The 21,937-nt window shown below is 52.7% G+C and overlaps 1 protein-coding gene across 7 annotated transcripts in view; it reads right to left on the minus strand.

The window, feature by feature from the left end:
• The window catches only part of BCAR3 (BCAR3 adaptor protein, NSP family member), a 110,657-nt gene that overhangs the window by 17,691 nt on the left and 71,029 nt on the right, over nucleotides 1-21,937 (minus strand). For 3 of the 7 annotated variants that reach the window (XM_082688253.1, XM_082688252.1, XM_082688254.1), the window contains 4 exons: nucleotides 12,917-13,045; nucleotides 9,596-10,038; nucleotides 6,498-6,601; nucleotides 4,777-5,429 (listed from right to left, as the gene is read on the minus strand). In XM_082688253.1, coding sequence (XP_082544379.1) covers nucleotides 4,777-5,429; nucleotides 6,498-6,601; nucleotides 9,596-10,038; nucleotides 12,917-13,045 — 1,329 coding nt within the window. Of the gene's footprint in view, nucleotides 1-4,776; nucleotides 5,430-6,497; nucleotides 6,602-6,932; nucleotides 7,356-7,377; nucleotides 7,538-9,595; nucleotides 10,039-12,916; nucleotides 13,046-21,937 lie in introns of those variants that run through there. The other 4 variants (XM_082688255.1, XM_082688256.1, XM_082688257.1 and 1 more) reach the window with 4 other exon arrangements.

Below are 21,937 nucleotides of genomic sequence, written 5' to 3' on the forward strand. Positions count from 1 at the left end.
GACAGTGACCAGGCCAAGGGCTTGCGCCTTTGCCGCCAGGTCTGCTGTTTGTGTTCTCACTTCCCAGGAGGGCTGGCCACTGTTACCCTTAATTACATCTCTCCTGAGCTCAGTCAAGGCACCATATGTCTGGAAACTATTAGAAACACGCACAACAATTTGAAACTCAAGGTCTCAAGCACACCCACTTCTCCCCCTAGGAGGCTTCCTTACAGAAAACCTTTGTCTGTCCCAGCCAGCTCCTGGTCTTGCCTCTAGTGTGTAATCACTGTCTACCTGCACCACGTATAAGCTGACCATTCGTATTTATCACACGTTGCCTCGAAACGTTACAGCCGAGTCTCTGCATCTTGACAATACCAGGCTAATGACACTTTGCAGCATCCTGATGTCTAATGACGCAACCACCAGGCATGGTGCTTCCGATCAAGTTTGGACACGTGGCAGGCACAGAACGATTCTTCTCCTGTTGGAACTGTTCTCGACTATAATGATCCCCGGCTTCGGTCCCGATGTCTTCGTAACAGGCTACAAAAAACACCTGACGCTTGGCTGATATTAACAACCCTGATCCCTAACTTCTGTGGTTGAGCGAAGGAACCACTGTCAGCCCTGGGGAAGTGGAGCTGTGGGAATTAGCTATGCAGAGGCAGACTGGGGAACAGGGTGCCAGATTTCTACTATGCTCTCTGGGCCTCAGTGTTTTCTTCTCTGACGCAGCTGCTAGGTTCGCCTTTCTCAAGGACTTTGCAGAGGATCAAATGACTTTAAAGCCACTTGAAAATATGAGTTGTGAACCACTGCACTGGCATGTAGAAGAGGGAAGAATTGTGGCCAGATCTCTGGAAAGGGATTTACACCTTGAGCATGGTCAGGCAACCCAGATGTATCCCCCAGCCACCTGTGGTCACACACTTCACTTGCTTGTTTAGACAGCTACACCGTCAGAGCCTCCAAACTAGCCTCCGAGTGGTGGGCATCCTCCAATTCACACATAGTCTGTGTAATGAGATTCAAATGGTTATCACCCAGAATGATCCCTGCTCTGAAGCCTCCAAGTCGGTTTCCTTCAGTGTGAACATGCAACCCCCGCTCACTTTCCTGGGGGTTTGCCAGGATATAGTGACACCTGCTTGCCCCAAGGCTGAGTGAGGACAAGGGGCTCCCGAGCTCCTGCTGCAGAACTTGGATCTGGTCCTCTGGGAAAATGCCCAGAGCCATGTAGCTCGGAGAGGAGGGATGGACGCTTCCAGAGGATCTACTATGAGATGCACCTGGCATGCGTTCCAGCCTCCCTCTGCTCTTCTGGTCTCAGCTATCCTTGCTCTGCAGTATCTCCAGACTGCCTGAGGAAGCTGCTGCTGTGATCCACGGGGGTGCTGGCAGGGGCCTGCCCCTCCTCCCAGCTGCCAAGGGATCTTCTGAAAGACTGCCTGGCTCTGCCCACCATTTCTGCTGCCCTTAGCAAAGGACTCTGATCTGCCCTATGCACTCACAGGCCTGTCCCCCCACTGAACTGCAAAATGCCTTGAAGCAACAACCTGGAATGAGCCCAGAAGTTTAACACCCAAGGAAAGGCCTGCGAGTCCCTCCTCCTCCCCACTCCATCCCCACCTTCACTGCCCACACAGTGAATCCTCTGTAAACCCAACCCTTGACAGGGGAGTCTGCACACATCCGCCGCTTGCCACCCAGAAGACGCTTTTTGCATTCTTCCTCTGGTCAATTCCTATTCAGTCTTTAAAACTCATCTCAGACGTCCCCTCCTTCCTCCATGTTTAAGACCGTGCTTCAGAGGCCCCACAGTTCCTGTGCCTTCCCCTGCAGAGCATTTCCCACCTGGGCTGTGGTCGGAGGTACCGTATCACTGTTGTCCCCCTGCTCACATTCCCCCCGCCCACAGCAGGTGCTCAAGCAAGGCTAAATACCCAACACTAGCCAACACCTAGCCTCATTCTGGCCGGACATGGTGTGTAGACGGGTCTACATAAGCTACTTCATTTAGTCGTAGTTCTCACAGCTACCTGCGCAGCTGGTATGGTTCCCCTCCTTTTACAGCTGGGGACAGAAAGAGCCGGAAAGCTGAGAGCCTGAATGAGACTCAGGGATTTCATCCCCAGAGGCCAACTCTCACCTACGGAGCCCCACTTCTGGATACTGCAACAAATGGGTAGGAGACAGGCAGCACTCAGGGGGAGGCCAGGATAGTGCCCATCTGCAGGGTGAGAGGGGCTCCGTGGATGCCCCCCCCCAGCTCTGCCCAGGAGGGGCTGGACACTGCAAGACAGGCGGCCGTGAGGCACTCAGGGCCAGCCACTGTTATGATGGCCTTTGCGGGCATCAGCCCCAGGCTCTGCAGGGGGTGGGAACCAGTGCTTGGGATCCAAACACTGTCCAGTGTCTCTTCTCGGCTTCTGAGTGGCCCTATTGGGTGGTCCCTACATCTGGAGTGCATAACAACAGCCCGTCTATGTCCCTCAGAGATGCTGTGTCTGCTTTGTTGGCAAAGCCCTAAAGTCAGTGGTTTCAGGAAGAGAAAAAGGAAATGGCAGTGGACTCCGGAGGGAGGCAGGAAGACTATTAACAGCCCTGCCCTTGAGACTGAAGGTGAGCAGAGTCCAGCGGCTTTCTGCTCCTAGTCTCCACCTTACTGCCAGGGGGCTCTATGTGGCCCTTCCTCCAGGGGTGCCTAAATGCTAACAGGGGAGAGGGGCCCGACCAGAAGGACAAAATGCAGAGAAAGAAACCGAACAAGAAAAAGGGCAGGCTTCATGTTCCTTTAGTCGAGAACAGATCTGAACCCTAGATTCATGGCTGCCAAGATGGTGGGAACATTCTAGACTCTCCTGCCAAAGGACAGTGAGGCATTTCACCTCTTCCTAGACCCTCCTAGATCCTCCAAGTACTGTCTGAAGTCACAGGGAAGAAGGATTCATTTCCTCCTGGGAATTAGGCTGTTCTGTCAACCCTGACCCATGTTTCTATGAGGACCTCCCTCTGTGGAGAACTCAGGCAGGTTCACACCAGACTCCTGGCCTACTGGAGTCCTAGAGTCCAGGCCAGGAAAAAGAACAGGAGTCTTAAATCCTCTTACTGCCCGAACGGGTTTAGCCCGCTTTTAAGTGAGGTAAGCATTTAATATGACCTGTGAGCACTGACCAAGGACACCCAAACCACCACGTGAACAAAGCCTTGTTCTTCAGCCTGGCCTCTCTCCAGGTCTGTTCCCCAGGGCGCTCCCACCCCCTGCGATACACACACACCCCACCCCCGGGCCTGCCAACTAGGTACTGAGAGATCCCTCAGACCCACTTCCAGGTGCTGGGTTGTAGAGCTCAGAACAGCTAGCACCTGCTTCAAGTTCCTCAAGGCTGTTTTGGGAGGCCTTCGGTCCCCCCTGTGAGCTCCACCAACTAGGGACTCCCCAGGGGGCTGCTCAGAGACTACACTTCCTGCCATGAGTCATTAGGAAAACTCAGTTCCTAAACAGGCCCTGAACTTTGAAGGTAACTGACTTCCTGAACGAATAAGGGCTTTAAATTTCACTAAGTAAAGCCTTACCTGCCGCTCCAACACTTGGATCTGTCTCTGTAACTAAGGGGTAGGCTGAGTCCCTCCCAGTCTAAGACACTTGCTTTCTAGAAAGATGTCTCTAAAGGATAACCTTGCCATAAGGTCACTTAGGAACAAAAGCTGCCCATATCTGAAAGAAGTGCTTACTGTCAAAACTGATGATGATGTAAACATATATTTATTTAGTCACATGAAAAGATAATCATACTATGTTGTTTGGTCGAAGACTCAGGGTTTAAAATAGTATGTTTAGGGGGTGCCTGGGTGGCTCAGTGGGTTAAAGCCTCTGCCTTCAGCTCAGTTCATGATTCCAGGGTCCTGGGATCGAGCCCCACATCGGGCTCTCTGCTCCGCAGGGAACCTGCTTCCTCCTCTCTGCCTGCCTCTCCTTCTACTTGTGATCTCTTTCAAATAAATAAATAAAATCTTAAAAAAATAAAATAGTATGTTTAGGAAAAAAGTACTATAAAATAGAATCATCTGTTCAGGCCTGCGGTAAACACACACATGTCCATGAAATTATTTACATGTATCAGTTTGCAGAACGAATGTTAACCATGGTGATCATCAGGAAAGTAGACCTTGTGTAATGTTTTTCTTTTCTCTTAAACTATATTTCATAATTTTTCTAAATTGAGCAAGTATTACTTGTAAAAAAAAAACAGGGTAAATTTTAAAATGTCTATTCTCAAGCCCATTTGAGTAACAATAAATGTATGACGTGTGTGTATATGTCCACAGAATGCATCACGTATAATAAAATAAAAATAACCTAGGCTTTATGACTCCAGAAAGTACATTTTCATCTACAGTCCTCTGTCCTTGGACTTGACTCTCCCAGTTCTGACAGAGCTGAGGCCAGGGAAGAAGACCCTGCGGCCTGGCGGGAAGGGGGGGGTGCCGGGGCGGGGGAGGGCAGTTGGTGGGGGGGGGGGGGAATGGGGGCAGTGTGGGGGTGGGGAAGGCCTAGCTGGGCGGCCTGCCCGCCATCCCTCTGCCCGAGGGGAGTTTTACAAGCTTCCAGCCTGGGCAAAGGTTGTCTCAGGCCTGCACTTCCCACCGTTTAAATAAATCCCCACCCAGGTTATCTTCTGACTTTTTCTCTGAGCCACACACTTAAAGGGTGAGGTGCAGCGAGGCCAGCCCGCCATCCCTGTCTGAACTCTTCGAAGACATTGCCAAATCCCCTGCCCAGGCACTTACCACACAATCCGTGCTCAGCATGTGCTGGGCGATGACCTTGGGGTCGTGCTTTGTGAACAGTTCTTTCGCCCTCTTCAGCATTGCCATTTCCAGGGGCTTGTTCTCAGGAGGAAGGAGCTTCGACTCAAAGTCATTGGGTCTGAATGAGGAGGCCGTCTCCAGACGGGGCAGCACGAACTCAGCCTCACCCTTCTCTGGCCTCCGGTCCACCTGCATGGCCACTGCCTCCCAAGGGCCCGCCCCGTCATCCTCGAGGATCAAGTAGCTGGTGCCAGAGTTTCGGGGACCCGGCCCCCCGTTCTGCTTGGTCTTTAGCAGCTCCACGTAGCTGTCCTGAGCACAGATGGGGGGCCTTGCGCCCCTGTCACAGCCTGCAGCGAAGGCTGGGTTCAGTTCACAGTAGTTGGCCTCCGAGTTGAGCCAGGTGGATGGAGATGGGGGAGCTTTGAGGAAGGGTGCCTTGCAGGGCTTGGGGGGTGGCTTGGGGCACAGCTGGCTGTCTGAGCCCCTCAGAGCCTCCCCTGCCCTAGCGTCCGAGGAGACCCTCCGAACCAGTGCGGGGCTCAGGGTGGGCTCACTGCCCGTCCTGAAAACGGGTGAGTTTGGGCGGGGGCTTGTGTCCACCCCCGGGGACTGAGGGGGCAACTTGCAGCCTGTGGAGGGAAAGTGAGGGTCAGGAAAAGCTCAGCTGTGTGGGGGAACACAAGGCAAACCTGGAGTGACATCTCCTCCATTCACGCCCTTGGGGTTTCAGTTGTCACTTCCCACAGATAACACGGTAGGACCACCCCATGCCCAATCTAGTGCCATCCAGAGCATTTCAAGGGCTGGCTGGCCGCACCCCACTTCTGGGGGATTCTGAATCCCAGTGACTTCCAGCAGCTGGGCCGCAGTGTCACTTTATGGTCAGAGAAGACTAGTCCAGTCAAGGACAAGACCTGGTGCCTGGAGGGCAGTTAGTAATCTAGTCTTGCCCTAAGAAACAGAAGTCCTTAGTCACCGAGCATGAGGGCCTGAATCACTCTCACGGCCAGGGTGGGTCCAGCCAGCCTGGAGGGAGAGCCGGAGGCACCCTAGGAAGTGGGGGACAAGATGCTGAGCTATCCCACAAGGAAGTGGTTCACCACGGGGCATGAAGAAAATCACCCTGTGGTCCCAAGGAGGGTCAGTTACAAAAATAATGAATGACCAACCATCCCTGGCTCACTAACACTGCTGCTTACAAGGTCGGCCCCCATCCCACAGCTCCTCACTCCTCTGGCTGCGAAAGGAGAGTGGAGAGGAGGAAGGGTTCCCCAGGAAGCCCAGCTCTGACCCAGCCCCCTCCGCCCAGGGAGGGCACAGAGAGAGGCTCCTCTGTCATGAAGGCTACCAGTCAGCGGTGAGCCGTGCGTCGGAAAACCTGGGTTCAAATGCCGGCTTCACCCGGGGCCGGACGGGTAACTCTGGAGGAGTTATGTCACCTCTGTGCCTCAGTGTCCTCAACAAGGAGAAGAGAATAATCATTTCCTCTGGGAAGGTTTGTAGTAAGGCTTAAAAGCTAGCTAGCACACATCAAGTGACCCGTCTCCCACAGAGTTTCACAAACCCCTTCCCCTCCAGCCTACAGGGCAGAGCCTTGTATTGTCCCCATACCAGGGGACCAGAAGGGGTGGGAAAGCGCCTGAAGGCAATCAGGCTAACACTGCCACCCTCCTCCCAGAAAAGGTCCCAAGACCTACCAAGTGGCAGGTAACTTTCCGACTGGTGCGCTTTGAGGGAAAAGGCTCGTCGGTCCTGCATGTGATCCAGGCAGGCTGGCTGGCTACCGCTCTTCTCTTTATTTCTGAAGCCAAAGATAAGTGGAGCAGAAACGTGTCATTAAATCATAAAACCTTCAGGCAGCGTCATGGAAAGTTTTTACGAGAAGGCCGAGGGGTACAGCACATCCCAGCAGTAGAGGAATGTCTGTTGGAGGAGGAAAGGACTGCCAGGGGCGGGCAGTTAACACAGGATTGTGCTCCAGGCTCCAGCCCCACGTCCCCAGGACCAATCCAGTCTGGTCCTCTGAGCCCTTCCATCCGGCTGAGCAGAGCAGAGCAAAGATCTCATGATCCTCTCAGGAAAATCTGATGAACCAGAATGTGTACTTTTTAACAGAGCTTAAAATTGCTTACAGACCCAGGAGGAATGACTTGTTTAACTGAAAGGCATTTCCACCATACCTCCTGGTGTCAGTTAGGAAGGAAGCCTTGAGGCAGTCTGCGTTTCAGCGCAAGTTCGCCATGTCCCGCAAATAAAGACCCTCTCGTCCTCCTGGAAGGGCCAGGGCCCCACAGCCATCCTCCGGCTGAGCTGGGGAAGGGCCCCGGTCTTCACTGAGCCCCGCACTGGGAGGCACAGAGCACAGTCACGCAGGGAAGCAAGGAAATATCACCTTCCACACAACTTGCTAGTAACCCCCCTGCTCCCCTGCCTACTTAGACCGGGACGTTCTCTAGCCCCACAAACAGAATCTCTCCTTTGCTAAGAAGAGACTGCACCCCACCAGTCAAGTTGTAATGAACTTTAACTGGCCCTCCCACAAGCTTAGGTTACCGAAATCCCTAAGTTCTTTCCTACCTTTGCAAGCGACCAAGGAAAAAGCAAACACCCTCCTACCCCCCAAAACCAAACTCCCAGCAACAGAGAAATTCCAGCAAGCCCTCAGCGATAAGGCAGGGCAGAGGGCAAATTCCAAAAGGCAGTGGCTTCAGCCAAGTCTGCAGCGATCCTCGGAGCAGCCAGACTCTACTGGCCCAGAAACCCCACCTGCGGCGCACCCCGCTGGCCTGCCAACCAGCGAGGCCCAAGTCAGGTAAGGTGTGGGCTGGAGGGTGGGGGAGGGCAGGGAGCACGGCAGGGGGAGGCGCTTCCCTTCGGAGCCCACTCCGCCCCCCGCGGTCAGACCTTCTGCTGCTCCGGCCAAGAAGGGACAGGGCTCAAAAAACTCTGCTTTCACTGGGCAGTCAAGAGTGGCTCTGTTGGGCCTGCCTCACTGATGGAGAGACTTTCTCAGTCTTCTATTCCTTATCTTAAAAAATAAATTTCTCTTCTAAATCTGGGTCACTGAGCACAGACCAGGAGGCAGGCCTTCCTGCCCAGCACTGCCCCAGGCAGGGGTTCTGGGCATTGCCCAATGCTCCCTGGCTCCGTTCATGACACTACCCTCCTCTTCCTCAGTTAAGCAACCAATTCCCACACTCAAAAAAGAAACAGAGGAAGAAGCACCTCTTCAGTATTTCTGAGGGATCTCAAGTCCATTCTTATTACTAAGAAAAGGAGGATATCTGTGTATCCATTCTTGCCTTCCTCCCCGCGACTGAGTCCTACATTCTACTGCCCTCCCCAAATAATACTTATTATGATTATTCACACCTACATAGCCCTTTGGCACTGTTCTAAGCACTTTACAAGTCTTTAGTCATTTAACTCTCACGAACCCCATCATTCCGGTTGGGGAGAGTGAGGCCCAGAGAAGGTAAGTAGCTTGATCAGTGGTGGACCAGCAACTGTGGCCAGGCAGGCAGGGTCCCCAGCCAGACCCTGCCCAACAAGGACCAGAGCTTTGCAGCAGCGCACGGCCTCATGTGTATTGCCCAGCGTCCTGTGTTTTGCTTCTGAATCCTTGGTGTAGGCACGTGAGTTCAGGGGCCAGGGAGCCAGAGAAGGGGGCTGTGTCGCCAAGGGGCTGGAGCTAGTCTACACCCGGCCAGGCCTGCCTTTTCCCTGCTCTCCTTCTCTCGAATGGTCAGATGGCAGCACAGGCACCCAGCTCCCTAAGAGACAGGGTCCTATGTGAAGATAGCACACAGCACTGGCCATCAAAGGCAGGGTGCCTCAACCGGGCCTACAGTTCTCTGGAATCTTCTCTCCCTTGTACCCAGGTTGGGTATAGCCTCCAGTCTCTCAGTGTCTCCCATCTCAGGAATCTCATCTTTTCTCACCAGGTCAATCACCCTTTCCATGTGGACCAAGCCCAAATCTAAGCCTTCAGGCCGAACTCCCCTCCCATACCTCCAGTCTGTTGCTGGACACTGGCACTCACCCAGAGATAAGCCTATGGCTGTATCTCAGATGCAGCAACTGGTTTTTCCTCAGAGTCTGCCCCCTCTGACTTGCCTCTCTCCAACCTTCTCCACATGCACAAGAGTCCCAGGAAGCCAAGGTCCCAGGCTCTCCCTCCTCTACCCCTGCATAGCCTGACCCTCCGGACTCACAGACAGAGGTCTTCCTTCTCCGGACTCCCTCCCTCCCCCTCCCACACATGGCCACCCTGCTCCATTCTCAGGACCTTCACCATGTCAAGTCTCTGAGGCTCATTCAAACCCTTCAGCCTGGATTTCAGGCCTCCATGATCTGGCTGGGGTCAGCTTCCTAAGCTTGCCCCTACTGGCCCCTTACTCGGGCCCTTTGCTCGGGCCCCACCAATCTACCCGCATGTCCTCTGCACACACTCACACTGAGCCCCGTGCCTGGCGCGCCCTCCCCTTTGCAGTGTGTATCCAAATGTCCCCTGGTCCTCAGAGCAGCCAGAGTCCTCCTTTCTGCACAGAGCTCTCCTGGCCCAGCCTCCCCTTCCTCAGCAACTGCCTCATCTCATGCATGCACAACTCAGCTGGGAGCTCAGCACGTGCTGCCTTGTGGCAGCTGTTCCAGTAATAGGTGGCACCCTTAGGAGCACCTCTTACTGCTCCTCACCCGTCTCACCAAAGTGTGGGCCTGTCCCAAGGGCCCCCGTTGGTCCCAGCACCCCCCCCCCCACCCACCAACACACACACCCAGCGAGGCCCTGACCCACCTGAGGAGGTTCCCCTGGGGCGAGCTCTGCTCCCGGGCCTGCATGCCGCCCATGGTGAGGCTCAGCCTCTTGCCCGCGTCCTGCTGGACCTCAGGGAGGCTGCCGTCCCGCGCCCGGCCAGGCGAGACGCCGTAGCGCTCCTCCAGGCAGCGCAGAGGCATCGTCCTGTTGATGGGCTGGAAGATGACGGCTCCGCTCTGCTGAGAGATGGGCCGGCGGTTGCCCACGTAGCAGCGCACCAGGCCGGGGATGGAGTCGAAGCTCTCAGTCTCGAACTGGTACTGCACGCGGCTGTAGGCCTCGCTGAGCCGCAGCACCGTCCGGCGGATCTTGAAGTGCTGAGCCAGGTTCTTCCACTGACAGGTCAGCACGAAGTTGCCGGGGCTGGACAGAGAGTCACGGACCAGGAAGTCGCCATCCCGCTGCACGAGGTTTTCCGACACCTTCGGGACAAAATGGGGAGGAGTCAAAAGGGCAAGCGAACATCCTGTTAAAGCGGCACTGTGCTCTGCTTCTTGGGGCTGACAGGAGACAAGGCTATTCTGTCTCTTCTTCTTCGGTGGGCTCTTTGTTTTCTCAAACGCCAAATTCTTAGAAGACCCAGGCATTCACCTAAGAAATACTGGATGCCCACCCATAAGGCACCAGGAATCCTGCTGGGGCGCCTGGCTTAGGGCGGAAAGGGGGAGCCTGCTGGCCTCCCTACGTCCCCACCGTCATGGGGCCTCTGTGGTAAGTGGAGATCCTGCTACCTCAGCGGGTAAGTAAGCGGCCAGGATGGACGGTCAGATGTTGTAAAGGTAAGGAAAAAAGTCAATTGGGAAGGGAGATAAGAAGTGCCTGGGAGGGGCCGAGGGCTGCTCTCTGAGACGGGGTGGGTCAGCAGGTGTCAGGAGAAGATGACCTGCACACAGACCTGAAGCAAGTGAAGTGATAGAAAATTAAAGAAAGAAGGAAATGCAGGGCCAGGGAGCCTGATCCTCCTCCCCACCCCCAATAGGCAGAGGACCGGGTTCTGTTGGCTGGTAGGAGGGGTCCACATGCAAGGGAGGCCAGAGGCTGTGGAAGCAGAGACTCGAGGGGGGTGCTGGGCTTGCTGCTCGCTGGCGGGCCTGTGACCAAGTCAGATCCGTGTCTCCTCTCACTGGAGGAGTGTGATCTGCATATACAATCCAGGCAAAGCACTAGGACGGTGCCTGGAACACAGCAGGGGCTCAAAAACTGTTAACAATGAAGATGCTGATGTTTATTGCAAAAGGAGGATCAATACTGTGTTGCAGATGGCCATTCCTCCAGCCAGACCACCTGGGTTTGCACTCTGGCTCTGCTGGGTGACTTGGGACAAGTTAGGTCATCTCTTTGTGGTTCAGTTACATCACCTGTAAAATGGGCTAATGTCTCCTACACAGTGGCTATGAAGATTTAATGGAGTAAAGGGTTAGCTGTTACTACCATTATTACTGGTACGGTGGGCCGTTTGTTAAACAATCAAAGGACGTGCAGCTGAAAAGTTGCACTTGTTGCAAGTGGGACGAAAGTTTACGATCACCATAAAGAGAAGGATGGTGATGACGGTCATGAGTTTTATGAGACTGGGACATTTCTCCCAGGATATTCCAACACTGGACCAGCACACACACAACAGTCTGCCACCACAGATACTTTAAACTTGCATCTTTGCCTAAGAATATGTTTCCACACAGAAATTCCATTTCTTGGGATTGAGCCTGAGGAAATAATTACAGTTATAAACATAGTAGTTATCTTAAAGCCTGTTGGTGAGGGTGCCCGCCCAAGAGTGGGGCACATGCACAATGGACATACATACAATGGAGGGTGGTGGGGAAGACTATTTCACAGCAGCACAAAAGGCCCAGAATGTATCATTAAATGAAGACAATGGGCTGCAAAAGTCTACGTCGTATGATCTCATACTTGCCAAGCCTAGAAGGAGGAATTATATCAAAATGTTCACAGTGGCTATCTCCAGGAGGGAGAATTATGGGTGAGAATTTCATTTTCTTCATTTTACTCTCTGTATATTCTACAATCAACTTTAAACTTTTTTAAAAAAAAAGTTAGAATAGAGATTATTTCTTTGATAGTGCTGAGAGATCTGCTACATTAAAAAAAATTGTCACAACTATGATGCCCTCCCCCCCCTTTCCTGTCATGTTGTCCTGGGTGAGTGATTGGACAGATCAGGTTATGATAAAAACCTAAGAGAGGGGCGCCTGTGTGGCTCAGTGGGTTAAAGCCTCTGCCTTCGGCTCAGGTCATGATCCCAGGGTCCTGGGATCGAGCTCCGCATTGGGCTCTCTGCTCAGAGAGAAGCCTGCTTCCCCTGCCTTTCTCTCTGCCTGCTTCTCTGCCTACTTGTGATCTCTGTCAAAGAAGTAAATAAAATCTTTAGAAAAAAAAAAAAAAACTCTAAGAAATTCTATACCCTAATTCCGCACTTTTATTTTTCAGTTTCTATATCTTTTTTTTTTTTAAGATTTTATTTATTTTATTTGTCAGAGAGAGAGAGGGAGAGCGAGCGAGCACAGGCAGACAGAATGGCAGGCAGAGGCAGAGGGAGAAGCAGGCTCCCTGCCGAGCAAGGAGCCCGATGTGGGACTCGATCCCAGGACGCCGGGATCATGACCCGAGCCGAAGGCAGCCGCCCAACCAACTGAGCCACCCAGGCGTCCCCAGTTTCTATATCTTAAATTAAAAAACACTCACGGCTATCACTCCAAATGACAACCGCAGGGCGTACATTCCAGGCCGTGGGGCTATGGTCGTTGGTGTAATCCCTCTTCTTCCCAGCTCCAGACAGGGGCCCGGACCGGGGAGAGATGGAGAATGAATAGTCGCCAGCCCCACGAGGGCACTAGCAGCCTTGCTGCTCTTTTCCACCTGCCTCGATGATACCCTCTCTTCACCTGAAATTAAACTACTGCCTTAAGAGAGAAACTCCGAAGGGTATGAGGCTGCAGGCTGCCGGCCAGGAGTTCAATTATCTGAACCACAGGCCAGCCTTGTACCTCTTCAGATTATCCCCCTGCAGCCACAGCCTCCTGCCCCCTCCAGCTCTGCAGACCACAGGACACCTGACTTTCTTCCATCCACTTCCCTGGCATGTGGAAACGTGCTTTAGGTTCCTGACCTTAGTTCTCCCCAAGGTCTCCTTGGGGACGGACCCAAGTTACTACAGTCCACTTGACTCTCTTTGCTTTTAGCTAAAGCAACGTGGCGCTGGAGGGTGACCCCGCGGGGCAGTCAATGTGGTGGTGTCTGAGGACGGCTGGGCGTGTGTTGGCAGGAAGGAGCAGGTACCTGGCGGGGGATGCGTCCGTGGTACCAGGCGTGGCTGCGCAGGTCCTCACCACTCAGCAGCAGCTCCTCCTCCAGCTCCTTCTTCAGCCTCTCGGGGGTCCTGTCCATGACGTGCCTCTCCTTGGAGAACTGCAACACAGGGTCAATGGTGACGTCCCCCAGCTGCCCGGGACAGCCAGGCCTGCCGGCTGGAAAGGCCAGCCTGCGTGGCGGTTGGCTGCTTGGCTAGTCAAGCCAGTTTATGCCAAAAGCCTCGTTCAGGTAGGGGAGCCTGGATAATGATTACAATTAGCTGTGACCTTTCATTTCTCCGGCTACAAGTATGCAGTAATGTTTTCACCTACACACAGGGACTCTGGTAGGAGAGCTGGCGGAGCTTTCCTGTGTGTGTGTGTGTGGGGGGGGGGTGCTCAGACAAGGGGAGCGGGGTAGGGGGCGCCAGAGAGAGATGAGTAAGGAGGGAGGCACAAGTAAGCCAGGGGACCTACCTCCTTCTCCTTGGGAACAGTCCTAAGAGGGAGCAGGAAGGACAGCCGCCCATTGGCTGGCCCACGGTCCAGAGCCGTAGAACATGGCGGCCCAAAGTGCAGTCCCCTCACTGACGATGGTAATGGCCCTGAGTTCTTTGCTACTGGCAAGCTGCAATTCAGGAACTGAGTTTGCCTTTACAAACATTTTAGAAACGGACAGAAGATATTGTCTCTTGAATCTACTAACACAAGTCTGACTTTGTATTTTGTAGGTCTTTTTAATTTCCTTTTTCTGATATTTCATTTTGAGGACAGACTGGAACTTGAAACTGAAACACTGGTCTTTTGCCTCTGAAGGTTTGAGGAGGATCACGGAGGTAGGTGGCCACGCAGCGGCCGGGGCAGGGGTCTGGATGGGCGACAGAGCCTCCAGATCCCTTTAGAATCCACGCACACTCACGGGTGAGCTGCACTTGCATTCCTGCCTGGTTCCCAGCAAAATCTGGCTCAGGGATCACTGGCTGAAGGTCACGGCAGCAGAAAAAGGCCGTGTCCTTGGGTTTTCCCAAGTTCCCCACCTTGGCCTCAAAAGCTTCTAGGATCTCCGAATTCTCCTCATCACGCTGCTCTGCTCTGCTCTGCAGCAAGGGAAGGGGCCCAGACCCTTCTCCACCCAAGGAAGAGGAAGCAGACTTGGGATTTTTACAGCCCTCAAGTCTCAGTGGGCATGTTGGCCTAGGAGGGTACTGGCTGCAGGACTCAGGGCCACTCTCAAAGTGGGGCTCTGGTTTACCAGTTGCTTACTTCTCCCCCCTCCACTTTGCCACCACTCCCTGTCCCGCAGAGCAGACACCTGCATCACAGAGATGCCAAGGCCGGCTATATCAACTGCCTTCAGTCACCGGCAGCGCTGTTCCACGCTCGTCGTCAACTCTGTAGTTACATCGGAAGACCCTCATTGAGAAGACTGCAGTCCAGAACGCACATCGTCAACCACGCTGCGTTTCCTGATAGTTTATTTTCTGTCTCGCCTCCCACTGGATTTTAAGTTTCACGAGAGTGGAAAAAGCCACCTGCCGCCCTCCAGCAATGCCTGAACAAATTAGGCTCTCCGCAGTCACTGAATGAACCAATACCCCAAGATGAGGCCTCTCTAGCCTTTCCTTCGTGATGGAGCTTCTCTTCTTTACTCGCAAACTATATGAAGCCCCATGTTAGCTGAGCGTGTTGCCACACAACTCAAGGATGTCATTCCTCAATTTTCCTTCCTTTTTTTTTTTTTTTAAGATTTTATTTATTTATTTGACAGAGAGAAATTACAAGTACACTGAGAAGCAGGCAGAGAGAGAGAGGAGGAAGCAGGCTCCCTGCTGAGCAGAGAGCCCGATGCGGGACTCGATCCCAGGACCCTGAGATCATGACCTGAGCCGAAGGCAGCGGCTTAACCCACTGAACCACCCAGGCGGCCCTCAATTTTCCTCCCTTAATGTCATCATGTGGCCAAGGAAAGGTACACAGCTGCTTAGCAGGACTTCTAAGCCCAGACCTGACGGCTGGAGCTGTTGGTGCCATCTTGGACACGAGGAGGGAGCCACAGCCTCCAAGTGGGGAGCAGAGACCCCAATAGGCCCGACCCTCACAACGGTGGGGTCAACAGGCCAGTCCCAGTTTGCCCACCTCCAGGTATTCTGCATGACCTTCTGTCCTGTTTAAGCCCATATTTTGGTTGTTCCTGTTGCTGGCAGCTGAACTAAACTCCTAACCGATGCTGTGACCCTAGTTTCCATTCGGCCACCCTGACAGTCTTTCTGCCAAGCCCGATTCCCTCATCCTGTGCCCCGGGCCCACTTCTTCTTGGCCTGAGGTCTGAAAATGTAGTCATCAGGAGTCATGCCCCAGTTAACCCTCCACCCAAACTGTATTCACCCACACCCGAAAAGCTATTCCCATGTTTCTCTTTACAGCCAGCCTCCTTTCTCCCGGATGCCCAACACCCAGGCCACTTCCCACCATCATCCCCTCTCTCCTTCTCAGCATCCTTCACAAAGAGCCAAGATTTCTTCGCATTTTATAAACAGTAATCCTTCACTCCAGATTTTGACATAATACTGCTTTACACTTGTTACCGGAGATAGAAAATCTGCTATCTTGTTGCTTCTGCCCTAATTCCTTAGAGGAATATCCACAATTATTGTTCTCCCCCCAACTGTGGACTGTGAAGTTGCGGCACTGTCGGCCGCTGCAGGAAAGTACCCAGGAAGGAGAGAAAAGGGGGGTCAGGTAGATTGACCCTACCTTGAGATGGAAACTCAGATTTCAAAAACTATGCCCTTAAGCTCTTGCATAATTTGTGCAAAGTTAGGAGGTTACCCAATTGACTAGATTTCCAGCTGGGGTGGAGAGAGAAGGAGGGAGATAAAGAGTCAGGAGAGGGAGTGGGAGACAGATCCAGGCCAGCAAGCAATTGCAAGCAAGGGGACTCTTCATTGCAAGCCAGTGAGAGCTGGTTCTACTACCCTAAAAAGAACCAGGTCGGTTTCTGAGAGCCTCTACCTCAGCCTCAGACGTGGGCAACATCTCTCAAACAGCTGACCAAGGCAATCAGAAGTCACCCACACAGGGTCGCCCTCGTGATTACATTAGTAATTGTTTCAGGGGTAAATGCCTTCTAGAACTTTCACATACTCTTTTAATCACATACATTAATGCAACTTTTATTATTCTTCTGGAGTGCCTATATTTTATGAGCCTTGCCCTTGTCAACTACGATGGTGCCACGATACATAAGTACTTTGATGGGCTGTCAACCTCATTGTGGGTGAGGGGTGACCGTAAAATTTGGCAAAATGTATCCATTTGCATCTTTGAGAGCACTGTGATGGATATCTGTGCTCCTCTGAGATGAAGAATGACGCTCCCGCTTCACAGGATATATTGGTCACATGGGACTGTGAGGCTGGCAGAATTCCGTCGGCTTGCCCCCAACAACCAGAATTTCTGCTAACGGTGCAGCCCTCCACTCAATGCGGCCATCTGGGGCAAACATGAATTTGCTCCTGAAATGCAGCCCTTTCAGTCATGGCCTCAGCTAGCTTTGGGGTCTCTGGGGCCACAAAAGAAATTCTAGCAATTTAGGGTAACACAGCAGTACCTCTGCTCTTAGCAATGGTTTATCCCATGGGTGTGGTTACTAGTGTCCTTTGAAGTTCTGACTGATGCCACTAATGCCAGAAAAAGTCTCCTGGCCTTCCTGAGATTATCTTCTGAGGAAAAAAGGAGAAAAGAGAAGTCCCTATTCCCACAATCACACACGTTGTTATCTTCTGCCGGGCCCAGAATTATGCATGAGGCAGCCAAAGAGTGGTACAGGTCGATCACTCCAGTGCCTTCCAATCTCAGGAGAGGAAAGAACACACAAGCTCTTCATACTAATCTGGCCCCATTCTTATAGCCTCTTCTCTCAGCTCATGTTTCCCAGCTCTTCCCCATTTGTTTCTGCAGACATCTTATGAATTCATGTGCCTCAGAGACTCTCTGGACCCAAGTCATTCTCAGTATTCTGTGAGCACGAGACAGCGGGCTTCTGTGACAGGGGGCACCATGACACCCCAGAGCCAGGTCAGTAGGGCCTGGCTTCCTCAGAAAGTTTACACGAAATGGTAATAGGTCCTCACTGGCCCTTTGGGTTTTATGTTCTTTCACTACCAGAGAGACAGCAAGAAAACCCATGAATATCTCTATCTTACACAGATGTTATGGATGTTAATAACAAGCACATTGTAGCAACACACCTTTTCCTCCATGCTCACATTCTCTAACTACTCACCCCTGCATCTGAACTGCATGCCTAGAAGGCAGGTCTGACTGTGTGACCTGAGCTCCTCGTGTTGAGGAGAGGAGGGGATGAGGGTGGGCTCAAGGGCTGGAGGCAGAGTCGAGTTTCTCTGCCCCAGCACGGGCTCCGGATCCAGCCATCCCGAGCTCCCCACCACAAGGTAGCTGGGGTGTACCCACCAGAGAAAGATTTGCTGCTAGGCTTTAAATCAAGAACATTCTGGGGGCGCCTGGGTGGCTCAGTGGGTTGAAGCCTCTGTCTTTGGCTCAGGTCATGATCCCAGGGTCCTGGGATCGAGCCCCACATTGGGCTCTCTGCTCAGCAGGGGACCTGCTTCCTCCTCTCTCTTAGCTTCTCTCTCTGCCTACTTATGATCTCTGTCTGTCAAATAAATAAAACCCTTAAAAAAAAAAAAAAGAACATCCTGCCTGTGAGCTCTGCTAGGTTCACTGGAGCGACCAACTTCCCCACCGCCCACACGAGAGAAAGACGTGGGCTCCTACTCCGAGGCTTTGCCTGAGTTGGGTGGAGCCACCAGAAATGTGAGAGTTCTTGTTGGGGGAGGGGTGGGGTACAAGAAAAGGGGCTAAGGACATAGATGAAGTAAGAAGAATACCTTGAGCAGGAGAGAAAGAAAGGGAGGGATGTTTAGTAACTACTGTATCATGGTTTCCAACTCACACGGCTCCACCTCCAAAATGTCATCTCATCCCAGTAGTTCGTTCTGGGGGCTGATGCAGGGGGTGGGGGAGGCCCACACCTATCCGACCAAACTGAAGTTCAGCTAGTAAATTCGTGCATTACCATAACTGTTGCTTCTCAGGGAAACCTGAGTCTAGCTACCCCCTTCCCGCTGCCAGCATTTTAAGGACCCTGATGTCAGCACACTACCACTCCTCTCCCCCACATCCACAGGCTGCTGGGCCACTGACAGGCTGCGTGGTTTTCGTTAAATGACTTCATCTCTCTGCAGAGCCTCAGGCTCCTGGTCTGCAAAATGGGGATGATAGTACGAGACGAGATGTTCATCAGGATGGAATGGGTCCCTATCTGCAAAGCATTCGGAACATCTCTGGACACAGAAGGCATGGGTTACTATTATCACAGATCTACCAGAATGCGACGTGTCTGGTTATATAAAAGAAACACTTCTCCCTGGAGGTGCCTTCAGTCTGCTGTCCAGGTGCGTAGGGCGTGGGTGCCTGGGAGGGAAGCAGTTCAGGAGAACGGCCACGTGTCCACAGGTGGCCTCGCACACCCGCCCACCTGCCCGCCCAGCCCCTCTGGTCCTGCTACAGCACCAGGACCAGTCCGAGCTTGCTGTGGCCCGCTCCCAGAATCATGCCTATCGCTCTGAATCTGGACTGAACGTCTCTGCAGCCCCATACGGCCCCAGCAAGTCTGTTCTTGACAGGCTGGAATAGCCAGAGCCCAGGGGGATGGTTGGAAAACACATTCTGGACATACAGAGCCAGTTCCACAAAGGTGCTGCGAACCTTGATTGACACGGAAACCCGCATTTCAATAGCTCTCCCAGAAAGAAAAAGCTGCTCTGGCCCTGGAGGAATGAAGCCCAGGGTCTCCTCTCACAAGGCCTGCCTGACATTAGAGCGTGCATTTCAAATCAGATGGAACAATAGGACCCAGCAGCCTTGGAGGAGGAGGTCTGCGCTCCTGAGTTTGGGGACAGAGAGAGGGCGTGCACACTGTAAGCTGTGGGAAAGCCCCAGAGAAGGCAACATACTCATTTGTATGTAGGAGACCTCAGAGCCGACTGGAAAAAGATGTCATCTGCATTATAATTAATATTTATCTTACTCTGTTCCTGCCTCTAAGAAAAGCTTCCCAGTTCCCATAGAATTTTAAATTGTGCAAATCACCAGGAAAGATCCTGTCCCCAGGCCCAGGGGCTGAAGGTAGAAAGGGCAAGTCTGAGACGGGGCACCACTTCCTGGCCATCGACAATCAGGGCCACGCACTTGGCCAAGTTATTTGCCAAGAGGGGGATGACACCCTGGCCCTGCCCTCAGGAGGGCACAGTGCTCTCGGAAGACCACACGCAGAGAACAGTTTAAACTCAGCCCTGAGCTCTGGAGACATGCCACTGCCTGGACCTTATCCCTGCCCTTCTGCTCTGGAGCCTGGGCAAGATACTCCCCCTCACTAGCCTTTGGTTTTCCCCTGTCAAAATGAGAAAAGTCGCTGTGGCCCCACACCGGTGGCGGGTGCATCATGGGACTCGAAGCACATGGTTCCTGCACTTCACACTGACCCACGATGTGGAGCAGACTGGGTGAAGGAAGAAATCAGCGAGCAGAGAGAAGAGGAGCAAGAGAGGGAAGGTGTCCCAGGGGCATGCACATCCCTAAAGCCCCAGCTGATTCCTTCCGCAGCAAACTCCTCTTGTGACCTAAGCTACTTCGCTCTGGACTCCTGTCACCTGTGCCAAAGACATCCTCATGCAGAAGGCTGGGATCGGACCGAGGGGAGTTGGACACTGGAGGCTGAGAGGTCAGACCTTCATGCTCCAGACAGTGAGTCACCGAAAACCTCTGCCTAGATTTTCAATAGGCAACAGGTACCCAAAAAGATGCTTTTAGACAGATCAATCTGGTTGCAGTGGGCAGAGGGGCTGGGCTCGACCCAGGGCACAGAGCCAGTCTGAGACTTCTGAAATGTGCTGATGATGGCCAAATCTCCATCCCCAGCCCTCAGGGTGGGTGTTGGGATACTGACAGAATCCACTCCAGAACTTGGATGTTGATATAAATAAATAGAACTGATCTCTGCAAAGCCTGCCCTTCTCCCCCCTTCCTGGTCACCGGCACCTCCTCTGTCCTCATTACCCAAGCCAGAACCCTCGGAACTGGCTTCCACCAACACAGAACTTCCTGATTCTACTGCTTACCAACATGCATTCTAATCCCCACGGAGGTTACTCTGTTCTGTTCTCCCTGAACTTCTGTAGCAGCCTCATAACAACCTCCCTACCCCCATCTCTGCTCCTAAACTCAGCCACCTATGAGGTCACACACTTATCATAGCACTCTGGCTCGGCGATGTTAAGTCAAGAGGTGCCCCAGTGAGGGCTGACATGAGATCCGGAGACTCTCTTAGCGCCCCCACAAGAACCTGATGGGCTCCAATGACTGGTTTTTATTCTCCCAGGGCTCAGACCTGGTTCATGGGGGACACAGACCCCTATCCTGCCCTGTCCTCCAACCCCTGACTCTGAATGCATTTCTTTTAACCCCAGTGAGGTGAACTACCCCCTTTGCCATACACTGACACTGCATACTGGCATCCAGGTCTGAATCTGCTGGAAGACCTGGATCACAGGAGGGCTATGGATGCCTATGTGAGGATCCCTTAGGGATTCCCCCAAAGTAACCGGCAGAGGCTTGACAAGTGGGGGAGATGGGCCAGGGTGCTGCCGTCATGTGGTGTGGATCCATGAATCAGAGGATCACCCCTGCAGAGGCTTCAACTGCCTGGCAAGAGCCCATGCTGGGAATGGAGAGAGGACAGAGGGGAAGCTAGATAAGGCGGGTAGGAGACTTAAAGATCTAAGTATGCCAATCTATTCTCTAATCCACTAAGGACAGCTAGCCAGTGAGGCAATGTGGTCCACCAGACAGAAGCTCTTTGAGGACAGAGGCCAGACCATATTTGCCTTTGGCTCCCAGAGCCTAGCTTTGTGCCTGGCACACAGCAGGTGCCTCGTAAACACTTACTGACTGGAGCCAAGCTTCCTGACCCTGGGTGGGGAGAAAAATCCAGTTTGGAGGCTGGTCGAGAACAGGTGATCCTGGCCACCTTTCTAGACTTTGCTGAACTAGTTTCTGTATGCACCAAGAGGGGAAGAGCTCTCACTCCCCGGGACTACCTGACCTAAGGCACAGGAAACATAGGGTACCAACACCCACCCTGGTGTGTGCAGACTTGAGACAATGCAGAATCTGAAAGCCCTTTCCAAGAAGACTGGTAGCCATAAGAATGGAAAGTTACTTCACTGAAGAATTTTTCAAGTACTTGTAAAATCCATCAAGGTTTTAGAGATTAACTAGCATTAAAAGAAGTCTTAAAAAAAAAAAAAAGAAAGAAAAGAAAAGGAGGAAGGGAGGGAATCTGTGCATGACAAGAGGCAAGGGAAGAGAGAGAGAGAAGGAGAGAGGCCTGCTTTTGGGCTATTCTATCCTAATCAAGAGTGGGGGGCCAAAGCACCCTGAAGCTACTGGCTCTCAAACAAAAGCTTCCTTTCTTTGGCCCTGAGCAGGTTATTCCATTGAGGGAGCAGTCAACAACAGTCCGGGACTCTCATCAAGTAGCACCAAACAACCATGCAGGTCACATTTTTCTAGAAATCGAATCCAGAAGTTGTGATCACAAACAACACTCTAAGTGTGTCTGGTGTCGCAGATCATAGCACAAAATTGGTCTATTTTCTGAGTGAAGCCCGAGTCCTCCTGCGTGCTGCTGGGAAACCCCTCAGGGACGTGCCCAGAGCAGCCACCAGGTGGCTCAAGTTAATGCAGGAGTTCAAAGGGGGCAGACCCCTCTCTCGAATCCACCCAGCCTGTGATGCCTGGGAGCCTGTGTCATTGCAGTCCCGAAATAAGCACGAACAGACTAAGGGACTGAGGCTCCTGCTCTCAAAACAGCACACACCGCCGCAGAACACAGAGCATTCCGAAGCCTCACAGAGGCTGCCACATG

The sequence above is a fragment of the Mustela nivalis genome, assembly GCF_964662115.1.
Source record: "Mustela nivalis genome assembly, chromosome: 10".
NCBI classification, from domain to species: Eukaryota; Metazoa; Chordata; class Mammalia; order Carnivora; family Mustelidae; genus Mustela; species Mustela nivalis.